The following is a 23,376-nucleotide window of genomic DNA, read 5'->3' as shown; positions in this document are numbered from 1 at the left end:
AAAGTGACTGAGTATGTTTTCGGAAACGAAACATTATTTTGAGGCGGGGCTTCAGTTGATGCTTTATATATATTCATGACATGCCTCTGCTCACTGTGACCAGAGACACATCATTCAGCGTAATTTACCTGACTATTCAGCGAAAAGACGTATTCAACAACCCAGCTCGGTAAGTTGCATAGCCTAACCTATTTATGAAACTACTGCACATTTACATTAAGGCTAATCTCCCGCTTTGAATAAGTAGGCTATACGATGTTGTAGTAGTTCTAATCCTTTTATATTTTATCTCATGTTGACAGGTAATGGAACTCATAATAAAAATGATGGGCGGAGAGGATAAACCGCTGGAGGTGGACGGTAATACCACAGTTGGTGAACTCAAGAAGCTCATTTATCAGAACTTCAATGAACCTCCTAGCAAACAGAAGCTTTCTATCGACAACGGTCACCGTATCAGCCTTGAGGATGATTCCAGAAGCCTCAGCAGTTACGGGTTGCACTCAGGCTCAGTGGTGGGACTTATCATCAGGAAACCTCTCCAAGTGTTCGTCAGGAACGAGAAGGGCCAGACCAAAACCTATGAAGTTGATGTTGATGAGACCGTAGATCAGCTCCAGACTAAGATCTTCCGCAAAGAGAGTGTCCCCAAGGATCAGCAGCGACTGATTTACAACGGCAGTCAACTGGAGGCTGGAAAGATGTTGCATGACTACGACATCACATCTGGAAGCACTGTTGACATGACTCTCCGTCTCCGAGGAGGTTAATGAAGGAGATCCGCGAGACCAGGATTCATTACTGATCCAACTATTTATTGACTAAAGATTAAACATGTAAAAAAAAAAATAAAAAAAAAATTCCGACTGAAAGACACTTTTTAATCATCCTCTAGATAAGATTATCTACCTATAACATGTCTGATATTAGAATATGTATTAAATATTTAAATATTTATGTGATTGAATAAACTGATAAAATATGGAATAAGAATAATCCTTTCTCATACAGTCTTAGTTTAAGGTCATATGTGCTGGCCTATACCCTTTGTTGTTATATGAATGTTATGAATTATATTTCTATGTTGTAAATAAAATGTAAATACCAGTCCTGTGCATTGTGCATGTTTTATTTACTTAGTATTGAGTAACTGGTAAACACAACAGCAATAGGCCTACTAATAATAATTTCAAACAAACATTTTCATATTATGGATCACTGGATGTAAAATATAATAATTGTATTAATACAGTAGTTTATGTATTTCCATTTTGAAATGAATAGGAGCTGATCACAAATGTATGTTCATTCATTTTCTTTTTATATAAACAAAAATATGACTAGATTATCACTTCCTCTCCTTAGACATTAACTCTGTACTTCATGTAAAACCTATTTTAAATGTAAGAAAAAGCATTCTAAATAATTATATTTTAAAGTATCTCTACTTTGTCATGACAGAAAGATGTAGTTAAAAATAAAAAGATTGTTTTTATGGGGTGTCACAGGTGTGTCCCTTCTGTGTCAGGTATTAAAGGTAGGGTAGGCAATTTTCAGAGCGGCTAGCAATAGCAAGTCCCTTCACTTCAGAACTCTCTCCAAAGACACTTCGAAACACATGATCGCGCACAGCAAAGTTTGCAAAGTGCCACGAGATGAGAGATGGCGTTAAACTACCTCATGTCTCAAAGCACATAACATTACAATAATAATGAACAAACAACTTAAAGAGCACTGACCTGTATCACCTGACTGCAGCAGATTCATTTCAACATTGATAGTGTTGCCGTTAAAACATAAATTAGAGTCACAAAGCGCTCCGAGTATATTGGCAAGTTTCCATCTCTTTCAAATTGCAATATGGCGTGAACGCAGCATAAGCTGGTTGTTTTGGTTCAGGAGGAACTGTAAAAGGTGGCTGCAGTTTTGATTGCGGTGCTCGGCCTTGGTGACTGACGTCTGTCTAACTCTTCATAGGCTCATGAAACACGCTGATGACGTGTGATGTAGGGTGTGTGGAGGTATGAAAAAACATATGTTCATGACATGCAGGTAGGACATCGTACCATTGCATTCGGACCGAATGCAATGATTAAATGAACATTTTATGGTCCTACACCTTCCACAGACGATATACAGTGGGGAGAACAAGTATTTGATACACTGCCGATTTTGCAGGTTTTCCTACTTATAAAGCATGTAGAAGTCTATCATTTTTATCATAGGTACACTTCAACTGTGAGAGACGGAATCTAAAACAAAAATCCAGAAAATCACATTGTATGATTTTTAAATAATTAATTTGCATTTTATTGCATGACATAAGTATTTGATCACCTACTAACCAGTAAGAATTCCGGCTCTCACAGACCTGTTAGTTTTTCTTTAAGAAGCCCTCCTGCTCTCCACTCATTACCTGTATTAACTGCACCTGTTTGAACTTGTTACCTGTATAAAAGACACCTCTCCACACACTCAATCAAACAGACTCCAACCTCTCCACAATGGCCAAGACCAGAGAGCTGTGTAAGGACATCAGGGATAAAATTGTAGACCTGCACAAGGCTGGGATGGGCTACAGGACAATAGGCAAGCTTCTTGGTGAGAAGGCAACAACTGTTGGCGCAATTATTAGAAAATGAAAGAAGTTCAAGATGATGGTCAATCTCCCTCAGTCTGGGGCACCATGCAAGATCTCACCTCGTGGGGCATCAATGATCATGAGGAAGGTGAGGGATCAGCCCAGAACTACACGGCAGGACCTGGTCAATGACCTGAAGAGAGCTGGGACCACAGTCTCAAAGAAAACCATTAGTAACACACTACGCCGTCATGGATTAAAATCCTGCAGCGCACGCAAGGTCCCCCTGCTCAAGCCAGCGCATGTCCAGGCCCGTCTGAAGTTTGCCAATGACCATCTGGATGATCCAGAGGAGGAATGGGAGAAGGTCATGTGGTCTGATGAGACAAAAATAGAGCTTTTTAGTCTAAACTCCACTTGCCGTGTTTGGAGGAAGAAGGATGAGTACAACCCCAAGAACACCATCCCAACCGTGAAGCATGGAGGTGGAAACATCATTCTTTGGGGATGCTTTTCTGCAAAGGGGACAGGACGACTGCACCGTATTGAGGGGAGGATGGATGGGGCCATGTATTGCGAGATTTTGGCCAACAACCTCCTTCCCTCAGTAAGAGCATTGAAGATGGGTCGTGGCTGGGTCTTCCAGCATGACAAGGACCCGAAACACACAGACAGGGCAACTAAGGAGTGGCTCCATAAGAAGCATCTCAAGGTCCTGGAGTGGCCTAGCCAGTCTCCAGACCTGAAGCCAATAGAAAATCTTTGGAGGGAGCTGAAAGTCCATATTGCCCAGCGACAGCCCTGAAACCTGAAGGATCTGGAGAAGGTCTGTATGGAGGAGTGGGCCAAAATCCCTGCTGCAGTGTGTGCAAACCTGGTCAAGAACTACAGGAAATGTATGATCTCTGTAATTGCAAACAAAGGTTTCTGTACCAAATATTAAGTTCTGCTTTTCTGATGTATCAAATACTTATGTCATGCAATAAAATGCAAATTAATTACTTAAAAATCATACAATGTTTTTTCTAGATTTTTGTTTTAGATTCTGTCACTCACAGTTGAAGTGTACCTATGATAAAAATTACAGACTTCTACATGCTTTGTAAGTGGGAAAACCTGCAAAATTGGTAGTGTATCAAATACTTGTTCTCCCCACTGTATATATACATATGAATACATTTAGATCACCTAACTTAGTGATTGCTATCAGGATGTGAGGAGACTTCCAATTAGCATAAAAAAAAAAAAAAATTCTGGAACAAATGAAAAACACTTCTAAAATCAGGAGATTTCAATGTCTTGTATCTCTACAAATTGAATAATCCAACCAAAATAATTTATAAATAAATAAACTTTAATACTTCAGGTTTGTAGCATAGCTGTTTTGACATCAAACGCCTCTTAAGAACATTTAGAGAAAAGTTTATCCCAGGAAATAAACACAAAACTGCACTATAAATAGACTGTTAAGCACATAAACAAGATTGTCACTAATTGTGCACCACAGATGTTTCGCATGCTGTATGACGTGATCCACTTACCTGGATTTCCCCCAATCACGTGATCATGTGGAATGCCTTCTCATTCCAGTGATCTGTTTATGTCTAAATGAAACTCAAGTAGACGGCTGTTTTTATGTTGATATTTTTTAAAAATATATATTTTTTATGTTTATGAAACATCTATGTTGATAAAAAATGCACTTGTTAATGTAGATACATGAAACAAAGTCCTGCTATTCCCATGCTGCAAATAGCCTAGAACGTTCCCCTACCGTTTCCAGGTCTAAATGCTGAGGTTGCATACATTTTTCTAATAACCTAAAAAGAGCCTATAGCATACACAGAACGTTCTTTAATAATTATGTTTTATTTTTATAACCATAAACATTTCCTTTCCAGAAAGTTCTTCTAGGATCCAAACAATGTTGAATAGCCTGAAGGAAACGCGTTTTTTTATAGCCTAATAAATAAAGTTATTTTTAAATTTAACAGAATAAATGTGTTTTCTATATGCCTATCGTAGCCTATTGTTTATTGGCACGTCAGCGATTGAGTGAGAATGGAAACAGAAAGTGACTACAGGTTTTCGGAAACAAAACATTGAGGCGGAGCATGAGTTGACGCTTTGTATAAATATGCATGCCTCTGCTCACTGTGACCAGAGACACATTGTTTGAGTGTGACTTACAATACTTATTCAAGAAAGCAATTCAGCGAAAGCCGTAGTAGCAGCCTATTTGCAGAACCCAGCTCGGTAAGTCTCATTATTGCCTACAAATATTGCACATTAATTTGAACGTTAATCTCTATTTTAAAATAAGTTTATGATGTTGTAGTAGTTCTAATATTTGATCTCATCCTGGCAGATAATGGAACTGACAGTAAAACTGTTGAACGGAGATGTGAAGCGGCTGGTGGTGGACGGTAATACCACAGTTGGTCAACTCAAGCAGCTCATTTGTCAGAACTTCAGTGAACCTCCTCACAAACAGAAGCTTTCTATCGTCAACGGCCACCGTATCAGCCTTGAGGATGATTCCAGAAGCCTCAGCAGTTACGGGTTGCACTCAGGCTCAGTGGTGATGCTGCTCATCACGAACCCTGCACCTTTCCAAGTGTTCGTCAGGAACGAGAAGGGCCAGACCAAAACCTATGAAGTTGATGTTGATGAGACCGTAGATCAGCTCCAGACTAAGATATTCCGCAAAGAGAGTGTCCCCAAGGATCAACAGCGACTGATTTACAACGGAAGACAACTGGAGGCTGGCATGAAGTTGCAAGACTATGACATCACATCTGGAAGCACCATTCACATGACTCTCCGTCTCCGAGGAGGTTAATGAAGGAGATCCGCGCGACCAGGATTCATTACTGATCCAACTTTTTATTGACTATAGATTAAACATGCAAAAATATAAAAATCCTACTGAAAGACACTTTTAATCATCCTCTAGATAAGATTATCTATAGCCTATAAATGTACATATGCCTAACATGTCTGATACTGGAATATTTAGTTTAAATTGTGATTTAAAGTATTCATGTGATTGTATATGAGAGTATTATTCTTATTCCATATTTTATTTATTCAGTGTCAGTTTAAGGCCATATGTGCTGGCCTGTAACCCTTTGTTGTTATGAATGTTATGCATTATATTTTTATGTAGTAAATAAAATGTTAATACCAGTCCTGTGCATTGTGCATGTTTTATTGACTTACTATGGAGTAACTGGTAAACACAAAACAGCAGTAGGCCTACAACTAATAATTTTCATATTATGGATCACTGGATGTAAAATATATTGTATTAATACAGTAGTCTATGTATTTACATTTTGAAATGAATAGGAGTTGATCACAAATGTACATTCATTTTCTTTTTATTTGATCAAAATTATGACTAGATTATCATTTGCTTCCCATAAAACCATCTGTCCTCAGACCATAACTCAACACTTTAGAGTGTTTTAAATGTAAGAAAAACAGCATTAGCTTTGGTGTTTAATTTGGTGTTGATAGTGCTGCCATTGACACACATACATTTGAGTCACAATCGGCTCAGAGTAACGTCACAGGTTTCCATCTCTTCCAAATTACAGTAGTTATGGTGAGAACGCAGCATAAGCTTGTTGTTTTGGTACAGAAGGAACTGTAAAAGGTGGCTGCTGTTTGTTTACGGCCCTCTGTGACTGACGTCTGTCTAACTCTGCATAACATGGAAGACGCTGATGACGTGTCATGTCTGCGTGAGTGTGTGGAGGAATGGAAATACGTATATACATTGACAGGCAGGTGGGACATCGTACCATTGCATTCGGACCGAATGCAATGATTGGATGAACATTTTATGGTCCTACACCTTCCACAGACGATAAACATACATTTAGATCACATAACTTAGTGATTGCCATCAGGATGTGAAGAGACTTCCAACCAGCATAACAAAAATTGTTTCTGGAACAAATCGCCTAATGAAAACACTTCTAAAATCAGGAAATTTGAATGTAATGCACATACAAATTGAATAATCCAACCAAAATAATTCATAAATAAACTTTAATACTTCAGTTTTGTAGCATGTAGCTGTTTTGACAACAAAAGCATCTTAAGAACATTTAGAGAAACGCTTATCCCAGGAAATAAACACAAAACTGCACTATAAATAGACTGTTAAGCACATAAACAAGATTGTCACCTATCAGGTGGGCCTAATTTTTTTTTTTTTTTTTTGCAAATTTGAACAAATGTAAGATACAAAGACAGACAAACTTTCAGACAATAACAAGTTATAGTTCAATAGTTAACAAGAAAAATAATATGGAAAAGCCTGATTTATCTATTGAAAATTATTTGGCAAGAGAAAGAAAAGAAATAAGTGGGGGCACAAAAAAAGAAAAGCATATTATGAAAGAATATTAAACATGGTACAAATTCTAGATTGTTTTATAGCTTTCATATTTACAGACGTTGAAATTGTATTTAAGTACAACTTAAATTCTTAGGTGTGCCTATTGTGCACCACAGGTGTTTCGCATGCTGTATGACGTGCTCCAGTTACCTGGATTTACCCCAATCACGTGATCATGAAGAATGCCCTCTCATTCCAATGAAGTTTTCCTGTTATGTCTAAATGAAACTCAAGAAGACGATTTTTTTTATGTTGATATATATATATATATAGTTTATGAAACATCTATGTTGATAAACTGCACTCTTGTTTATGTAATCACATTAAACAAATAGTCCTGCTATTCCCATGCAGCAAATAGCCTACAGAACGTTCCCCTACCGTTTCCATATAGCCTAGTCTAAATGCTGAGGTTGCATACGTTTTTGTAATAACCTAAAAAGAGCCTATAGCATACACAGAACGTTCTCTAATAATTAGGCTATATAGGTTTTATTTTTATAACATAAACATTAGGCTACCTTTCCAGAAAGTTCTTCTAGGATCCAAACAATGTTGGACAGTTATTTTTTTATAGCCTAATCGTTATTTTTAAATTTAACGGAATAAATGTGTTTTATATATGTAGCATATTGTTTATTAGCACTGAACATCGTGTTGATCAATGTTTTCTCAGGACTTATTACGTCAGCGATTATTGAGAATGGAAACAGAAAGTGACTGAGCAAGTTTTCGGAAACGAAACATTGAGGCGGAGGCGGAGCATGAGTTGATGCTTTGTATAAATATTCATGCCTCTGCTCACTGTGACCAGAGACACATTGTTTGAGTGTGACTTACAATACTTCAAGAAAGCAATTCAGCGAAAGCCGTAGCAGCCTATTTGCAAAACTCAGCTCGGTAAGTTGCATTATTGCCTACAAATATTGCACATTAATTTTAATAATCTTTAAAAAATATATATTTTAATGTTAGGCTACTATTTAACTATTTATTACAATTGTAAACGAGTTTTTAAATAAGTAGGCTATATGATGTTGTAGTAGTTCTTATATTTGATCTCATCCTGGCAGATAATGGAACTGACAGTAAAACTGTTGAACGGAGATGTAAAGCGGCTGGTGGTGGACGGTAATACCACAGTTGGTCAACTCAAGCAGCTCATTTGTCAGAACTTCAGTGAACCTCCTCACAAACAGAAGCTTTCTATCGTCAACGGCCACCGTATCAGCCTTGAGGATGATTCCAGAAGCCTCAGCAGTTACGGGTTGCACTCAGGCTCAGTGGTGATGCTGCTCATCACGAACCCTGCACCTTTCCAAGTGTTCGTCAGGAACGAGAAGGGCCAGACAAAAACCTATGAAGTTGATGTTGATGAGACCGTAGATCAGCTCCAGACTAAGATCTTCCGCAAAGAGAGTGTCCCCAAGGATCAACAGCGACTGATTTACAACGGAAGACAACTGGAGTCTAGCATGAAGTTGCAAGACTATGACATCACATCTGGAAGCACCATTCACATGACTCTCCGTCTCCGAGGAGGATAATCGGTTAGAATGTGTGCAAAAAGGAACAAAAACAGCGTCGTTGTCATTGTGTGTTAAATTATCTAAATGCTGTAAATATGACATCGCCTACTTGACGATGTAACTTTGATTGTGTGATAAACGTCACTATGTCTTAAGAACTCATGTAATTCCAGAGTGTTTATCTGCATTATTACTGTATATTTTGTAGTTATGAATGATATTGCATTGTATTTTGCATCGTAAGTAAAATAATAAATGCTCTAAACATTTCCAATCAGAGTTTCAGTTTTTATCAACTTATTGGTTTTCTAACTCTTTGACTCCAAAGGCTTCTCATTGTCCACATTATCATTCATAGTCCCCCAGCCATCCCCAATAAGTTTGTGGTTTACTGGAAAAGGATTTTTTTTTTAAATTACCCAATACAATATTTTAAAGATTGGCACAGCTAGAAAAATGTAGACTATAGCCTATTCTTTATTTTTTTAAAAAAAAGGTTTTATTGTTTTACAGGACTTTTCCAGGTCTAAAAGCACACTTTTACAATTAGGGTAGTCGACCTATCCAGGTTTTCCAAGATCGGAACCCTCGTTCTTCAAAGAAAAAAGAAAAGAAAATCTAATGTTGAGGGGGTGAATTAAAATAAGAAATATCCTGATATTTAGCCAGTTTTAATACTTCTTTTTCTTTATTTTAAATGATTAGAGGTCATCTTGAGGCTACATTGTAAGTTTGCTGAGGCCCCGGCTGAGTCACTTAAATAATCCTATATTAAAAAAAAACAAAAAAAACCTATAGAGTAGGCTACATTTAAACCAAATACTGCACCTAGATTATAATGCCAGGCACATCATAAGATGTTTACTCTCTGGCCCAAGAATGTAGAATATTAAGGAAGACATTCTTGGAATTGCATAAAAGAACAAAGTTACATCTGAACAAAGTTAAAGTATATTTTTCATTGTCATATCACTGCCTTTCTTTTCTTCCAGAAACCATTCATAACAATTTTAAGACAAATGATGAATGGAAAGTGATTAAAACAGATTGGCACGCTGTTGTGCACATTGGGACTGGGCGTGGTTGCTTTATATGGCATGTTTCAGCTTACCTGGGTTTCCCTCGTCACATGACAATGGGAAATACCATATCTTTCCAATGATTCACTCATCAGGAGCAGAATGGAAAATGAAGGTTGTGTAAGAAGCTGTCAACGAAACACATTTTCGTGATGTTGAATATCCACAAGTAAGCTGCACTGCACTTGATAGCACTTTGTGGCAACAAATGAAGTCAAGATGAGCATTATTTGAACAAGGAAATTACATTGTATAATTGCATATTTAGGCTAATGCATATTACACAAATGTTATATAATAATAAAAGCATTAAAGAACAAAGATCTGGCCATACTGTACACTATTTGAAATTGGTTCAATCTACAAAATTCCACTATGACGCAATTCTCATGCATGTTTATTAAAGCCCTGAACACACCCAGATGTTTGTGCCCTACGTCATGTTTATGGCCTGTCATGCTCACAGGTTTTCTGAAGTATGGAAACAGAAAGTCGCTGAATAATCACTGGAAAGGAAACTCGGTGTGGGGGCGAGTTTCAAAACAATCACAAACTGATAGTGTGTTTGAGAGTGAGGCAACTTTGTTTGCTGGGCTATACAAGCATATAAAACATATTAGCAAGGTCACTGCTATTTATGTAAATCTTAGAATAAACTTTTAAAGAGTGAAGATAATAATAGTATTAGTAAATGCAAAAATTTGTTTGTAATCAATGGTGTTTTTTTTTTTTTTAATTAATCAAATACAACACAATCAAAATGCTGACATCATTGTCAGTACCTCCACAAGCAGAAAGACACAGTATGTGTCTCACGACAGATCTTTTCTAAAAATATTCAATTCAGGGCAATAATTCAATAACAGTCAATGGAAGTAGCAGTAAAATCTCAATATTGATCTACATTACAGTTATTTTACAGAAGACGACCAATATTCCCTGTTAGTTGTTCTGGAAGATATTTAAAACAGTGCTACACATTAGTCCTTTAAAGGCACAAACTGGATTCATCTTAAACCAACCTAGGCTCACTTCAACTGGTTTTGTGGTTTCATTTCCTAACAGAGGCTAGATAGGCATACCAGAACAGGGCAACCAGGTTGGCAAACAGCACTCGAAACTGTGAAAAGAGTAAAGGAAACGAAAGTGGATAATGAATCAGAGATCAATCTGAAGGAGAGGAAATGTTGTCATGCTCTTGTGCTTACCTGTACAGGTATATAGTTGATGTTGATAAACTGAAACGGGGTCCAAACCTTCCAGTTCATCTTCATTGCAGGCCAGTAACTTGCTTTAATTTTCTTTTGAACATCTGTGATTGTCTTGCCCTGCAAAGATCTCATTTTCATTATTTTCAGGATCACAAGGATGTTGTGCCACCATAAACAGAATATCTCATGAATTAGAAATATAAGATAAAATAAGTTTAGTGCACATTATAGTAGCTGTAAAATGAAAGCTTGTTTCCGCCACAGAATAAAAAAATAAACACTTTTTATCTCACAATTCTTTCTCAGAAATATAAAAATCTTTATATCTCGCAATTCTGAGAAAATCTTTTTTGTGTAAAGATATACTTTTTTAAACTCAGAATTACAAGATATAAACTCAAAATTGTGCGAAATAACATCAGAACTGTGAGATATAAACTTGCAATTACAGGAAAAAAGTCAGAATTGCAAATTTATATCTCAATTCTGACTTTTTTATTAGAATGGTGAGATATAAACTCCCAACTACAAGAAAAAGCCACAATTACTTATTTTATTTTTTATTCTGTGGCGGAAACAAGCTTCCGTAGTAAATGTAATCACCCTAACCCTAACTTTTAGATTCATTTTAACTTGTGTTTATCTGCATATGCTTTATAATAACTTCTGTTCTCTGTGTTCTCTTACTTGTGCATGTCTCCGGATGTGTGTGTGTGTGTGTGTTTGCTAATTGTATAAGATAAAGCTTCAGCGCTCTGTAACCTTGAAGGACAGTCAGATTGATAAAAAATGATGAATGGACATTAACACCTGTTGAGCCATGAAAAGCTACTTTGTTTCAAGGAAGAAACGAGTTTCCAAATACAAAAGAACATTCTTCCCTAATGTCTCTTCATTCAGACATTCCTTTAACCGTTTTGATTTGTTTTTGTACTCAACAAAAATTCTCTATTAGCCTTTTATTTGTTTAATGGTGTCTTGACCCAGTAACTCTTCAAAAGTTCAATATTACAATATATTAGATGTCAATTGTAATTAGCGCAGACATATCAGGTGATGCGACACTGGCAGCTCTTTTGGAAAATTAAATCCCTTTAAACTAAAAAAAAAAAAACTGAATCAATGTTGTACTTTGTTGACTTTTGGCCTTATGAAGATTCACAGAGAAATCAAAGCCTCTGTCAACAACACTAATCAAAACCACCTCTTGAGCTGAGAGACTGAACACAATCAGCAAACAGATGAAGTTCATTGACCAGCAGCTATACTCTATATTCTGGTCAAAGTTGAGTATCATGAAGGACGGCTCACATAAGATCTGCTTTTAATGAAAAGATTACTGCGTGATCTATGAGTGACAGCCAGTCCTGTTGCCTTACACTCCACAACATTATGAAAATCACATGCTTGCTTCATCCATCCTCCACCTATATTACCACAATTACAACCAACTTCTCATTAAATGGTAAAACAATGTGTCAACAACAGTAACAACAACAAAGTTGCATATAGAGGTGTGTCCAGAAAATGAAGTAAGTGTAAACAAATGCAGAAATATGTCCTAAAACGCATTGTTTTGCTGTATTTAAAGTGCCCCTATTATGCTACAATAGTTTAACATGCATTCAAGGTCAAAAACTTTTTTCTGAAATGGTTCGAGAAAAGATTCGATCTCTCTTTCAGAAAGCCTACTCTGCTCTGATTGGTCAGATGGCCCAGTCTGTTGTGATTGGTCCACCGCTTAGAGTGTGTGTCGGAAACTAAACTTCCATTAACATTACATCTTTGGAGGCTTCCTCAGCACTTATAGTGAAGCAGACAGTAACAATATTCTTGGTTTTACTAACTCTTCACATCCTCATCCTTTGGAAGTGCACGCAAAGTGGATTTGCTTCCGCAGCGCAGAAAACAGCGTCTTCTCGACATGTCGACAACACAAACCAAACTCTTCCAGGCCTCAGCTACAACTACAGTGTTTGAGGGTCAAAGTAGACATTGTTTGCAGACAGCCGATGAAGACCAAGGCTGGAATTAGGCAAATTTGTTACAAAACTACATATAGGCAGTAAAGAAACAGTCCTTTCTTTTCAGAGACAATGGGTCTCATTCATGAAACATTCGTAAATATACGAGTAAATATGTGAGTGATTTGCGCGTAAAGAGACATTCCCGAAAATTCTTCTCCTGATTCACAAATACTTCGTAAACATCAGATTTGATAGTGAAATGTGTGTGTGGGTTAATGAATTCCAATCAGTCGTAAATGGGACGCGCGTGCACGCTCATTCCTAATTACCATAAATTCCGCCCATTAAATTCGACTGACAACTATATATGGGCATCATATTATGACACCAAACGAAGGATTTCAACATGTCTTCTCAAAAGCGGATAAAAAAGAAAAAATTCTCAGATTCAGAAATTGAAGTGTTAATATCTGAAGTTCATTCAAAACGCAACATTTTATTTTCAAGCATACATAGTGGCGTATCAGGTCCTAAAAAAAATGATTTTTTAGGTAATACCTAAATGCTTTAGGTAAAAAATGCTTGGCAGCATATTACAGATACAGTTAATGGAGTTTCATCTGTTAATCGAACAGTCCCAGAAGTGAAAAGAAAATGGTTCGACATGAAGCTTGACTGCAACACTTGTAATTTGCGGACTTGTAAAAAATAAAGAAATAAATAAATAAACAGCTTGAATATAAAAAAATAAATAAAATAAAAAATAAAAAAAAGACTTGCGGACTTGTGTTCCGTTTGCAGATGCTATTACTGGCTCTCGTAATAAAAGTAAAAAGAAAAACCGTATGTAATTACTATATATAACCTTTTTTCTAAATGCTGTGTAAATATGTACCCGATTAAGGTGAATTAAAAGGCAGCCTTATTAATGAGCAAAACGTTCGGATGTTAAACGCACTATTTACGCGTGGCTGGGACCAGGTGTAGATTTCTTTCGTACCAACTAACATTTGGGAAATACGAACATTTTAATGAATCCGAAAATTTACGCCAGAACCACTTTACACACGATTTACACAAAAATTCGTTCTGCTCGTGTTTCATGAATGAGACCCAATAACTCCATTTGTCATGCACTTTGATCTTTGCAGACCTATTACAGTCACAAACAGCTATATTACACACCACATGAAAGGTAATATCTGAAAAAAACACTCTAAGAAAACATATTTTCTGTCTAATGAAGTAGTAACTTTGATTAATGTCACAAAGTTATGAAACATTACCTCCAAAGCATTCATAACCACATAGAAGAGCAAGAGGAAAGCCGGGGCGAATATGAGCCGTTCCAGCAGAAGGCGCTTGATCAGGCCGTATGGGACAGTGGTTGGCAAAAGCACCTCCAGGAGCTGGTAGAAGTAATGACTGAGTGGACCTGTGATAAAAAGTCTGAGAAAAAATCAAAGAGACATTTTAAACATTTATAACTCATCGTATAACAGTTCTGATATTAAATATTTAATCCTTTTGTAAAACAACTTAATGTGTACTGCAATGTGCAATCAAATTTAATTATTTAAGTCATTCAAAAAATCATTCTACCCATAAATTGCAAAGTGTACAGGTCCCAGAACGTTGATTTTCTTTTTTGGGCTATTTTCTTTGCTGTGCTTCCTGTACTCCAAAGCTTGAGACAGAAGATTTCCCAAAGCAGACAGAATGCCACTGTAAGAAAGGACAAAACAACCATTGTATCATTGTACCCAAATGGTCTTGCATCTAATGAAGAAGACACTTGTCTTTTTGTGTTTGGTTACTTTTGACAGGACTTGATTGCCCCACCCTCCAAACAACCAATGGAAAAAGAGGCATTGCAAAGTCCCTCATGGCTTAAGCTTACATAAAAAAAAAGTAATGGATAAAGTAAATGGATATTAAGTTATTTATTTATTTATCATTTTTAGTGATTAACTTGTTTTAAAAATATTTTATATAAAATAAAACTGACCTCACATTTCCCTGTTGTTATATTAATAATAACTAAAAAAAATTATATAAATTATTAAGTATCATTATCTTATATTAGGGACATTTCATCTTCATACACATTACAGTAGGTGTAAATTTACCAACCAGAAGAAATTGTAACTAACTTAACAGTTACAGGGACTAACGTTATCATTATCAATACTAAAAAGAAATTCCGAGACTAAGGAAAAACCGCTTTTACGATTTTTGTGAAATAACAAAAAGTAAACGACTGGTAATAGGCCTATATGTTGTACTGTTTTGAGCAAAATAGTAAAAATAAATTAATTGTACTTGTCTGATATCACCGCAAGCAGAATTCGTCAATGTAGATCGATCTGTATTGATATTATAGGATCAGTGTGTAATGTTTGAATGTATAATGATTTATTAGTGGTTTAACTAAGATAACGATACGATAATGCAAACTTGACTGTCAGCATGGTAATATTAGTAAGTTAACTTAACTCCCCGAAATACAGCTAGCCAACTAGCTTTAACAAAGTAAACTGACCTCGTTACCGATTTGGTGATGATTGGATATTGCTTTAACAAACTCAGGTATTGCTGCAGTACCCTCGCCAGAAAAGAGGGATCTCGGACAAGTACACTTTGCGTTGGCATCGTCAGTTTACTTTACTAGTACAACGTGTGTGCACCTGGGTCATCAGAGACCAACGTTTTCAAAGTGCAAATCCTTGATGAGGACTGAGGAGGGTCGAACGCAGCGTGCGTGGACGTGTACGTCATAGAACAGAACGGCTCTGTGCAATCCTATTGGTTTAACTTCCACATGACCACGCCCTAAAGTCCACGTGCTGAGAGATACATCAATTCTTATTAAAGGGATAGAACATTCGGTCAAACCTGCATGACTATTGTTCTCACGAGCGAAGATATTAAGCAGAATATTAATTACATTTTTAAATAATGAATATGAATGATGACAGGGGCTGTTTAAAAAAAAAAAAAAAACACAAAGCAAAAAATTTTTTTTTTAAATGACTCGTGCACCACATCCCAAGTCTTCCCCTCTAGCATAGATTTCATTTGCAAAGATTCAGAGACAATTTCAAGACCAAAAAAACTTTGTGAAGAAGCGGAAAATGGTTAAAGGAAATATATTACTGTTGCGGAATTAATTTAATTTATATGTGAAAAAATGTTCACCCACACAATCATACACACACCAATACCATAAAAATATACAATTGTTTGTGCAAATAGCATAATTTACAATCAACATATAACAAGGAGCTTACATAACACTGGAAATGGACGTAGACTAATATTTATGTCATCTGAAAATCTGTGGTATTAAATACTCAGGATCTGGAATATTCCTGCTAAATTTCCCTTCTAAGCATTCACTAAAGTTAAAATGATAGCATATGTCAATCGTACAAAAAAAAAAAAATGAGGAGGATTTATAGAAAAACTGATCTACATGTAGACACTAAACACCTGATGAGGATCTATCCCATGGTTTTGTGTTCTTTAACTCCAAAATGTGAAACAAAAACTTGTTGGGGTTTACATGTTACAAAAGACCGTTATATGTGAATTGCATAAACACATTATTAACAATGGGTAATTCATTGACAAAGACACATTATCGCTAATTACATAAAAAAAGAAAAAACTGCATGAGAAACCATGTAAAAATTTTCTGTCTAACAAATCATTAGCTTAATGAGGAAGGCAACAATTCTGGGTCAGTTTGCAACAAAACATTATCATGAGTTTTCCTGTTCAAGTCTCAATGTGAATCCCATGTCAGTGGCAACTAATAATCATGACAGGCATCATTCCTATGCTCAGATAATGAATTAAGAGTTTACTAAAAAAAACAACCGCCCTAGACACTGAGCAAGATTAACGTGGAAACTATGATATACAGAACCCTTGTCTTCCCTCTCTCTTTCTCACAAAGAGAGATCAGAAACAACATGCATGCAAACTGCATGCACAAGGATGCACGATTGCACTTGGCCAGAGTAGCACGGCCTGAAACGGAGAGGAACAAGGGTTAACATTCTAGATTTAAACTAAGAATAAGTAACCCGGGTCAGATGAGATGTTACTCTTCTACCCTCAGACCGTGCCTTCGCACTCGTTCGTAAAACAGCAGGTATGCGCTGGAGGAGAGCGCCTCCTGAAGGCTGGCTTTCCTCACGGAATCATCAGAAACCCAGAGCCACTGCGAGCTAAAAGGAGAAGTTCCACGGGGAGCAGCAGGACAGCGGCGGTAAGTGATAAAATGTCCCGAGTGCATGTCGCCATGGTGAACCAGCACAGCTGTTAAGCGGAAGAGGTACTCTGAGGGGCTGGGGAAAAAAGTTCAGCTTAGAAGCAGTTTAAAAAAAATCTAAGTATATTTTCTAGTTCTCTTTATAATAGCATGCATGCATCTACCTGTAGTCGTAAGTGAGGTTGAGTTGTGAGCTCAGTCCTGGTGAGTGTAGAAAGACAGAGGGAAAGGTTCCATTGGACAGTGGCTTATTGTTGTTGCAATGTTCTGAATCAGCAAAAGAAATTGAAATTAATCTTAATCAAATCCAGACTCAAAACACATCTGTTTAGCTATGCATTTAATGAATGAGCACTGTGCCAATGTTCGTCCGACTGTACTGTACTGTATTTTATTTTTTATTTTTCTAAACTGTTTTAATTATTCTTATTTCTTTTTATTATTTTAATTTCTTCTATATAAAGCACTTTGAATTGCCATTGTGTATGAAATGTGCTATATAAATAAACTTGCCTTGCCTTAATGAAGACACTCAAAAATATATTTATATATGTATTCTATAGGAAAAATATATAACAATTCATAATAATAGTAACAACAACTATTATTATTATAAAAATAGCAAAGAAATTGCATGGATATTTGATTGGTTTTTATAGATGAATTACTTTTTATCTAGAGTAAATCCATATTCACAGATCTAAATGACAACATCAGCATTGAAATCTTAAATCTTAAATTATATTTTGTATACATTCTATAGAATAGCATTAGTATTAAAAATAAAAAATATAAATACTAAGAATAATTATCATCATTATTTGTTATTATTATAAAGAGCAAAATGGCTTTAATATATCTATCTATATTAGTAAATCCATATTGACAAATCTAAAGACAACTTTAAAATTCATCTTAAGACATTTTATTTTGTATTTTGTATATATTCTATAGAATAATAATAGTATTAGTAGTATTAATAATAATAATAATGCAATAATAATAATAATAATAATTATTATTATTATTATAAATAGCAAAAGGATTGCAATGAGATTTCATTGGTTTCACAGATTAATAAACCTTTATCTGGAGTAAACCCATATTTACAGATCTAAACGACAGCATCACATCACGTTGATAACCAACGGAAAAGTTCACATCTCTTACCAACACCATTGGCAACGGTTTTGTCTTTTTGTTCTCCGGCAGCTTTGGCAGATATGGGTTTGTTTGTTCTGCTGGTCCTCTGCAGGTTTTGACCAGCAGTGCAATGTTTGTATCGATCCAGAGACAAATACTCAGTAAACTGAACATGCTCTTGCCTCTTTATGGGAGTGCCCTCTTTAGACCACGTCAGTCTCTGCAAGTGGATGCAGAGGCACTGAGGCAACTAAACGTGAAAAGAAACACACACACAAACCAACAGGGTATTATTTAAGAGCGCTGTTAAGGCCTGTTCACACCAAGGACGGTAACTATAATGATAAATATATCATTTTTAAAACGGTTCTGAACTTAAAAGAATAGCAGAATCCACACCACAGCAATAACAGCACAGAGGAACGATATAGTTGGAATCAATATTTTTCCAGCAGATGAACCATAAAAACATTGACAGCCAATCAGAATCCATTCATTGAGCATTTAAAGCGGCAGATGACAAAACTCTAGTGTGCACTTAGACTAAACAGAATGATATTGTGAGCCAGTGTGGACATTATCGTTATAGTTATCATTCTCGGCGTGAACGGGCCTTTAATCTTTTACAAGCCAACTGTCAGAGTTCAGGAAAGGCTGTTTTTTCAAACATGTACTGTATACCTTCCCAAGTTTCAGCTGTTTGACAAATGTCGTCCTCTGACTCTCAAGGACTTCTCCATTTACAAGCTCTCCAGCCTGTTGCTACAAAGAAACAGAGAGAATCAGTTCAGCAAATTAATGATGAGGTACAATGGTACTAAAGCAACTTGTCCTGCTAAATTTAACATATATGATACCTTGGTACAGTTTTCACACTCCACTTCTTTGATGGTTTCAGACGAGATGAAATGCTTTAGACACTGGTCCAAAGTAACAGGTCGGCCCTGAAAGAATGATACACCAGCTATACTTTTTGTCTGTAAGATGCTTGCCGAGTAATACAAATTCAACTGTCATATTTGAATATAGTGATGACAAAATATTTGAGGAAGCTATTCTGCACATGTAATTGTGAATTACTGAATAAGTTTGCATTACCCACTGTACTGAAGGGATTGAAAGAGACAAGCTGTCGAAAGAATCATAGTGCACAGGACTCTGAAAACAAAACGGAGAGGGTTAACAATTCCATAGTTTCAATAAGATGCCGTAGACATAAATATTTTTGAAATCTAAAAAATGTATTTAAAATTGAATATGAAAAAAAGATCACCTGCTGCTCACAGCGCTTGCAAGCCATATAACTTGTTAACCGTCCATGAAAAGGGTGCCGAGTCCTCCATAAACTTGGAATCGGATGTAATGGGCCTGGAGATGAAAAAGATAAATTACTAAATGCTAAAAAAAATATGAATTTCAGGCAATAAAAAAGAAATTGTCTAAATGTTTAAAGAAGAAAGTCTTCATTTACCTCCACTTCTGCAGCTGATGTTTTTTTCTTTGGACTCCACAGATTTCTGAAAGCATTAACAGTAGGGTGGTAAGAAATGTCTATGGAATATCTATTTATTTTTAAGTCCTAATATTGCATTAATGGTGACTGCTCTTGTTTACCTCCAGTGTTTGCATGTCGAACAGGTGAGCAACTCTGGGTTGGCGTTCCCGTTCCTCCTCTAATGATGATGTGAGAACATGAAAGAGCTCATGAGCATCCTGTGGAGATAAGGCAAGAAATGCTCATTTATATTGTCATTATTAAGTTAAAGTTCCACTGCAGTCTAAAAAAATTTCCCTCAGAACTTATCTTTGATAATCAAAATGACATATTTAAACTTTTGGTCCTCTGAAAAAAATGTCTTCAAGCCTTAAAATAGCTTGAAATGTGTACGCGGAACCATGAATATGCAAATTAGCCCCCGCCTCCACTCAATCGCACAAGCTCGGACTACCTGATCCACTCGGTCAACTTTACTGTTGTAAACACTACACAATGTCTTAAAATGATTAGCCTTTGGTTTGATTATGTTATCAGCTTATAATGTGTTGCTAATGTTACACAAACGATGTTCCTGTTCGCCAGAACAGAGTCAGACAGCTGCTTTCTAAAAATCAGCATCTGAACACTTTGAACAGCATAGAAAGACAGTGGAGAAAAGTTTCCACATATACACATTAAAGACTTGATTTTCACCACAGGGGGTCTTTAATGAATTCCTCCATTTTTAGGTGAACTATTCCTGTAAAATATGCAACTGCATTTTCTTTGAGAACATCCTACCTGTTCCTCAAAGGAGCTGATGTGCCATCTGTAAAGTCTGAGAGCTTCTAAAAGGCTTCCCGCATCTAAAACATTATCTTCTCCAGGATCATGACTTGACAGGGCTTTATAAAGGAAGGAAAATGGAGAGAGCGCTCTTTTAGTGTGCATTAACATTTTGTGCATTTGTGTGCGCTGAAGTGAATGGGAAAGAACCTTTAAGTAACTGCATCAGAGATCTGGACAGCTGAGTCTCTCTCTCTGTTCTCTCTGGATGGACACTGCTTTCACTTGTAAAGTCTTCAAGCCATCTGATGAAGGAAGGGCACGCTGCCAGGCCCTGGAGAAGTGAGTTCATAAAGCATGTGTTCCCCAGATTAAGCAGACCAGGAACCATACCTGTGAGAGACATGATTCATTTAAGCAATGAATACAGTCACAACACACTGCAGTGCCTGCAACCCTTATAGCTATTAATATATTCATAATATAACAGAGCCTTGAGCCTCATTGCTTTCATAAAATGGTTACTATTTTATATTTTATACTTCTAAACATTTTCATTTGTGAAAAGCAAATTCATGAAGTGGCATCCTACAAGATATAGTCCTGGCTTACATGTACTAGTTTGCCTTTTATTGAGGCACTGTTTTGCCCTACAAATCCAGCACCAGAAGGGTCTATTATATAATAAAGGTTAAAGTGACCATAAAATCAATTCTTGTTTTTTTTTATGAAATATCGCTGTATTTAATATAAATTATTTTTTATTGAATTCATGTGCCCTCATAATTTTTAATCAAAATAATTTCCCATCCCTCTTGCAGAGACATCTCTTCTCTGACGACATGTTCACTGGTGCGAGGGCGGGACAATCTGTCAATCACATGAGATCACAGCAATAGCAAACCGCAACAATCCAATCAAGTCCCATTGAATAAAATCAAGTCCCGCCCTACATTTTTTTCTTGTTCAAGAAGCAAGGGCGAGACTTGATTTTATCCAATGGGATTAGATTGGACTGTTGTGGTTAGCTATTGCTGTGAAACAGCTACTTAAACAAGAAAAAATATTTAGGACGGGACATAATTTTGTCCATCAGGAATTGATTGGATCATGTCTTTTGCTGATTGCTGTAATCTCATGTGAGTGGCAGGTTGTGTACACGTCATCAGTGAAGAGATGTTGTTTGAAGTTAATGTTTTTTTTTTATTATTTATTAAAGCACATGAATGTACAAATATGATTTGCATGGATAAATCATTTGTAATAAACAATTAGTCAATATTCAATTCATAGTGACTTTAACTTCCTTGAAGACTTTTAACTACAAAGACAAAACAAACCTTTTCTCTTCTTCTTCCTGTCTGAAATTGGCCCCCATAGTACATAAACTCCAGCAGCCATGGCAGCAGCTATCCCACCAATCACACCCCAGTTTTTCATCATCTTGTTCCTAAAACATAAAGAAAAAAATAAGTGTTTTCAAATTTGGTTGCATCCAGCACAGACAACAGGATTGAAATGAAGTGAGAAAGTTAAAGAGCACATTTACAGATCCTTACATGTAGACTGATCACAAACAAACATGTCAGAGGGACACCTGTGGCAGACAGCAGACTAACTCTGACCTTGACAGCTGTGTTTGCATTAAGTCTGGCTCTCTAGCAAAATCCCATAAGCCATTAGTACGTACAACACACTTTTTTGGGGGGGAAAGTAAAACATTGAAAGCCCTACTTCGTGCTCAGATTCATGCTGCATACTGAATCAAAGCTTTCTGAATCATTAAATACCTATAAGTGTTATTTTCACATCTATTGTTAAGACAGATGGAGTAGTTTGGATAAGCTACTGCTGGCTATCAAGCTAGGGAGAGAACCATCCGAACACGTTTATTACAGCACTTATGTTTACTGGGTCTAGACCAGCAAAAAGCTAAATAAAGACAAATTCGCATGTTTATTCATCTGTGATGATCAATGAAATACAAACACAGTAATAAAAGCGAATGTCTGCTGGCCTCCAGTGCAACAGCTGGGACCAACTTTACTGTCCTTTCATGCGTCTAGTTGAGCGACACAGATTCACTATTTAGCCGTCATATCACACGTTTCCATACAAACTCAAACCTTGCAGCAGATCCAGTGCGTAAAAACTCTCGAACAAGCTTGTCTGTAGTTCCCTGTTTGCACCAAGGCATATTTCACTGCGCCCGCATGTGCGGAACTAAACATTGGGCATTGTTGTTCGACGGACCTTCCGCGGAGTAGGACCGACCCTGCCGTAAGCGGAAATGATGGAAGGCTGGGAAAGCTGTATTTATAATGAGAGTTTACAAAAATCCATTGAAAAAAAACATTAAGTGTTCAATATCCACCTTTACTGTTTGCCAAAATGCACTTCTTGGGTTAACAAATTAGCTGGATAGAATTCACAAATGATGGTCTTAATGAGTGAAATCAGGTAATAAACTGACAGAAGAGACTCATTAGATTTAAAAACAGATATAAAGGCTTTATTAGAAGAAAAAAGTAAATTTTTATCACTTTATCTGAGATTTTGTTAGATTTGTCGATAGTTCTTAGATCTGTTAACTTGATTTTGTAGGCTACATCTAATTATGGATAAGTAAAGACAACACTGAAGACTCTTAATTTTACAATAAAAATATAAAAAGCTATTATAAATATACAATCTTAATATTTTGACTATACTGTAAAACTATATGTATTGTCTTCACTGTAAAAAATATTGTTGGTTTAACTTAAAAATAAGTAATCTGGTTGCCTTACAATTTTAGGTTAATTAAAACATTTAGTTGATACAATGAAGGTTTGTTTAATCAACAGAAACTCAAAATATTTTTATCTGAACCACATAAATTATCTAGTAATATTATTTTCATCATAATATTTT

General features: G+C 36.3%; 5 protein-coding genes across 6 annotated transcripts; 3 read left to right on the top strand and 2 right to left on the bottom strand.

Moving 5' to 3' along the window:
- Positions 1-83: 83 nt before the first annotated feature.
- LOC307159660 (uncharacterized protein) lies at positions 84-1,493 on the top strand. The gene is made up of 2 exons (XM_079873139.1): positions 84-169; positions 303-1,493. The coding sequence occupies exon 2, from the start codon at positions 306-308 to the stop codon at positions 768-770; it is 465 nt and encodes a 154-aa protein (XP_079729265.1). The 5' UTR covers positions 84-169; positions 303-305; the 3' UTR covers positions 771-1,493.
- Positions 1,494-4,747: 3,254 nt separating this feature from the next.
- Positions 4,748-8,793, top strand: LOC307159650 (uncharacterized protein). 2 transcript variants are annotated; one of them, XM_079873128.1, is made up of 3 exons: positions 4,748-4,805; positions 7,862-7,892; positions 8,066-8,646. In XM_079873128.1, exon 3 carries the CDS (start codon positions 8,069-8,071, stop codon positions 8,537-8,539), a length of 471 nt encoding a protein of 156 aa, XP_079729254.1. In that variant the 5' UTR covers positions 4,748-4,805; positions 7,862-7,892; positions 8,066-8,068; the 3' UTR covers positions 8,540-8,646. The 2 variants fall into 2 exon arrangements, with proteins under 2 accessions (XP_079729254.1, XP_079729255.1); XM_079873129.1 differs by lacking the exon at positions 4,748-4,805 and having other exon boundaries at positions 7,811-7,892; positions 8,066-8,793.
- LOC307159657 (uncharacterized protein) lies at positions 4,750-5,769 on the top strand. The gene is made up of 2 exons (XM_079873136.1): positions 4,750-4,837; positions 4,950-5,769. The coding sequence occupies exon 2, from the start codon at positions 4,953-4,955 to the stop codon at positions 5,421-5,423; it is 471 nt and encodes a 156-aa protein (XP_079729262.1). The 5' UTR covers positions 4,750-4,837; positions 4,950-4,952; the 3' UTR covers positions 5,424-5,769.
- Positions 8,794-9,008: 215 nt separating the features above from the next.
- On the bottom strand, positions 9,009-15,511 carry pxmp2 (peroxisomal membrane protein 2). The gene is made up of 5 exons (XM_079873130.1): positions 15,321-15,511; positions 14,381-14,503; positions 14,065-14,227; positions 10,809-10,928; positions 9,009-10,720 (listed from the first exon to the last, which is right to left on the bottom strand). Exons 1-5 carry the CDS (start codon positions 15,428-15,430, stop codon positions 10,652-10,654), a joined length of 585 nt encoding a protein of 194 aa, XP_079729256.1. The 5' UTR covers positions 15,431-15,511; the 3' UTR covers positions 9,009-10,651.
- Positions 15,512-15,911: 400 nt separating this feature from the next.
- usp30 (ubiquitin specific peptidase 30) lies at positions 15,912-22,738 on the bottom strand. Its single transcript, XM_079873115.1, has 13 exons — positions 22,590-22,738; positions 21,804-21,913; positions 20,674-20,856; positions 20,479-20,582; positions 19,815-19,913; positions 19,672-19,717; positions 19,474-19,568; positions 19,299-19,358; positions 19,058-19,144; positions 18,882-18,962; positions 18,228-18,450; positions 17,222-17,324; positions 15,912-17,133 (listed from the first exon to the last, which is right to left on the bottom strand). Exons 1-13 carry the CDS (start codon positions 22,658-22,660, stop codon positions 16,887-16,889), a joined length of 1,509 nt encoding a protein of 502 aa, XP_079729241.1. The 5' UTR covers positions 22,661-22,738; the 3' UTR covers positions 15,912-16,886.
- Positions 22,739-23,376: the final 638 nt, after the last annotated feature.

This window comes from Squalius cephalus (assembly GCF_949319135.1).
Source record: "Squalius cephalus genome assembly, chromosome: 5".
In the NCBI taxonomy this organism is placed as follows: Eukaryota; Metazoa; Chordata; class Actinopteri; order Cypriniformes; family Leuciscidae; genus Squalius; species Squalius cephalus.
This window is presented reverse-complemented; position numbering and strand designations above follow the sequence as displayed.

Excerpts from the sequence above, each read along its gene's own strand:
- LOC307159657 (XM_079873136.1), top strand. The coding sequence starts at position 4,953 with ATGGAACTGACAGTAAAACTGTTGAACGGAGATGTGAAGCGGCTGGTG.
- pxmp2 (XM_079873130.1), bottom strand. The coding sequence starts at position 15,430 with ATGCCAACGCAAAGTGTACTTGTCCGAGATCCCTCTTTTCTGGCGAGG. Across the intron at positions 14,504-15,320 it reads ATCACCAAATCGGTAACGAG|TGGCATTCTGTCTGCTTTGG; the intron begins GTCAGTTTACTT and ends CCTTTCTTACAG. Across the intron at positions 14,228-14,380 it reads GTACACTTTGCAATTTATGG|ACTTTTTATCACAGGTCCAC; the intron begins GTAGAATGATTT and ends ATTTTTTCTCAG.
- usp30 (XM_079873115.1), bottom strand. The coding sequence starts at position 22,660 with ATGCCTTGGTGCAAACAGGGAACTACAGACAAGCTTGTTCGAGAGTTT. Across the intron at positions 20,857-21,803 it reads CAGGAAGAAGAAGAGAAAAG|GTATGGTTCCTGGTCTGCTT; the intron begins GTTTGTTTTGTC and ends TGTCTCTCACAG. Across the intron at positions 18,451-18,881 it reads AACAGCTGAAACTTGGGAAG|TTGCCTCAGTGCCTCTGCAT; the intron begins GTATACAGTACA and ends TTTCACGTTTAG.
- LOC307159660 (XM_079873139.1), top strand. The coding sequence starts at position 306 with ATGGAACTCATAATAAAAATGATGGGCGGAGAGGATAAACCGCTGGAG.
- LOC307159650 (XM_079873129.1), top strand. The coding sequence starts at position 8,069 with ATGGAACTGACAGTAAAACTGTTGAACGGAGATGTAAAGCGGCTGGTG.